General features: G+C 47.6%; 1 protein-coding gene across 1 annotated transcript; it reads left to right on the plus strand.

Moving 5' to 3' along the window:
* Positions 1–139: 139 nt before the first annotated feature.
* Positions 140–939, plus strand: LOC119588043 (glycine-rich cell wall structural protein-like). The gene is made up of 2 exons (XM_037936742.1): positions 140–183; positions 463–939. Exons 1-2 carry the CDS (start codon positions 166–168, stop codon positions 913–915), a joined length of 471 nt encoding a protein of 156 aa, XP_037792670.1. The 5' UTR covers positions 140–165; the 3' UTR covers positions 916–939.
* The last annotated feature ends 230 nt before the right edge of the window (positions 940–1169 follow it).

The following is a 1169-nucleotide window of genomic DNA, read 5'->3' on the forward strand; positions in this document are numbered from 1 at the left end:
AAGATGGAAGGAAAGACGGGGGAGATGGAGAGAGTGGAGGGAAAGAAAAAAACTGGTAACTGCGTGAATCCTTGTGGTGGTTGAGCTATAAATACTCGGAAGAGGGTGCATAACAATACAGTTTAAATTCTTCCTCCTCGTCTACAACAGGGAAGGAAAGTCGCTATGGCTCTGAGTGCTCTGGTAAGCTATTTTAAAGTGATAGTGTTTTCACATATGTGTGTGTAAAGTGTGATATGTTTACATGTGAAATAGAAATCCAAAAATGTTGTATCTCTTCTACTCCATTATTCTACTCCAGATCTCTAATTGATTTTTAAGAAATGTATGATATTCTAATGAGGCAAAGAAGTTAGGCAGAATATGCACATAAAGTTTTTTTTATGAGTTTTGATTGGCCTTACCTGATATACCCTCGACAGATGTTTATAATTTAAGATTTCATTCCATGCTCTCATGTAGATGAAGTCAGCCGTTGTGCTGGGAGTGATGTACGGAGCTGTGGCTGACGGAGGCTACGGCTCTCACGGAGGAGGCTTTGGAGGCGGTGTTTCCGGAGGCGTAGGAGGAGGCTTCGGAGGAGGAAGCCATGGCGGCGTTGGAGGAGGTCTCGGCGGAGGCAGCTTCATCGGAGGAGGCGGAGGCCACGGCGGTTACGGCAGAGGCGTTGGCGGCGGCAGCGTCGTCCCAGCGCGTCTGGTCGGAGTCGGCGTCCTCCCCTCGGTCGGAGGCGGCTACGGCGGCGGTTCCGTCGGAGGCCACGTCGGAGGCGCTGGAGGCTTCATCGGAGGCGGCAGCAGTGTAGGAGGCTCCTTCGGAGGCGGATTCGGAAGCTCCGTCGGAGGCGGTGTGGGAGGCGGATTCGGAAGCCACGGGTCTTCCGGACACGTCAGCGGAGGATACGGCGGGAAATAAGTATACATGAATAGCAGATTGAATTTATATGGGACGATAGAATAAATATTTTATTGGAATAATCCACTTACTAAGGATTTCGTTTCCTTGCTTCGTGGAAGAGCTTTTGTACATCAGATGACTATTACGAAAGAGCAAATGACAGTCGTTGAAGATGAATAAATATCAGCTGAGGAAATCGTGACGATTTTCAAAATATCAACAACAGTTTTATTACGGTTACGATAAAATGATAAAGATGGCGATCATGATAA

This window comes from Penaeus monodon, chromosome 23 (genome assembly GCF_015228065.2).
Source record: "Penaeus monodon isolate SGIC_2016 chromosome 23, NSTDA_Pmon_1, whole genome shotgun sequence".
Taxonomy (NCBI): domain Eukaryota; kingdom Metazoa; phylum Arthropoda; class Malacostraca; order Decapoda; family Penaeidae; genus Penaeus; species Penaeus monodon.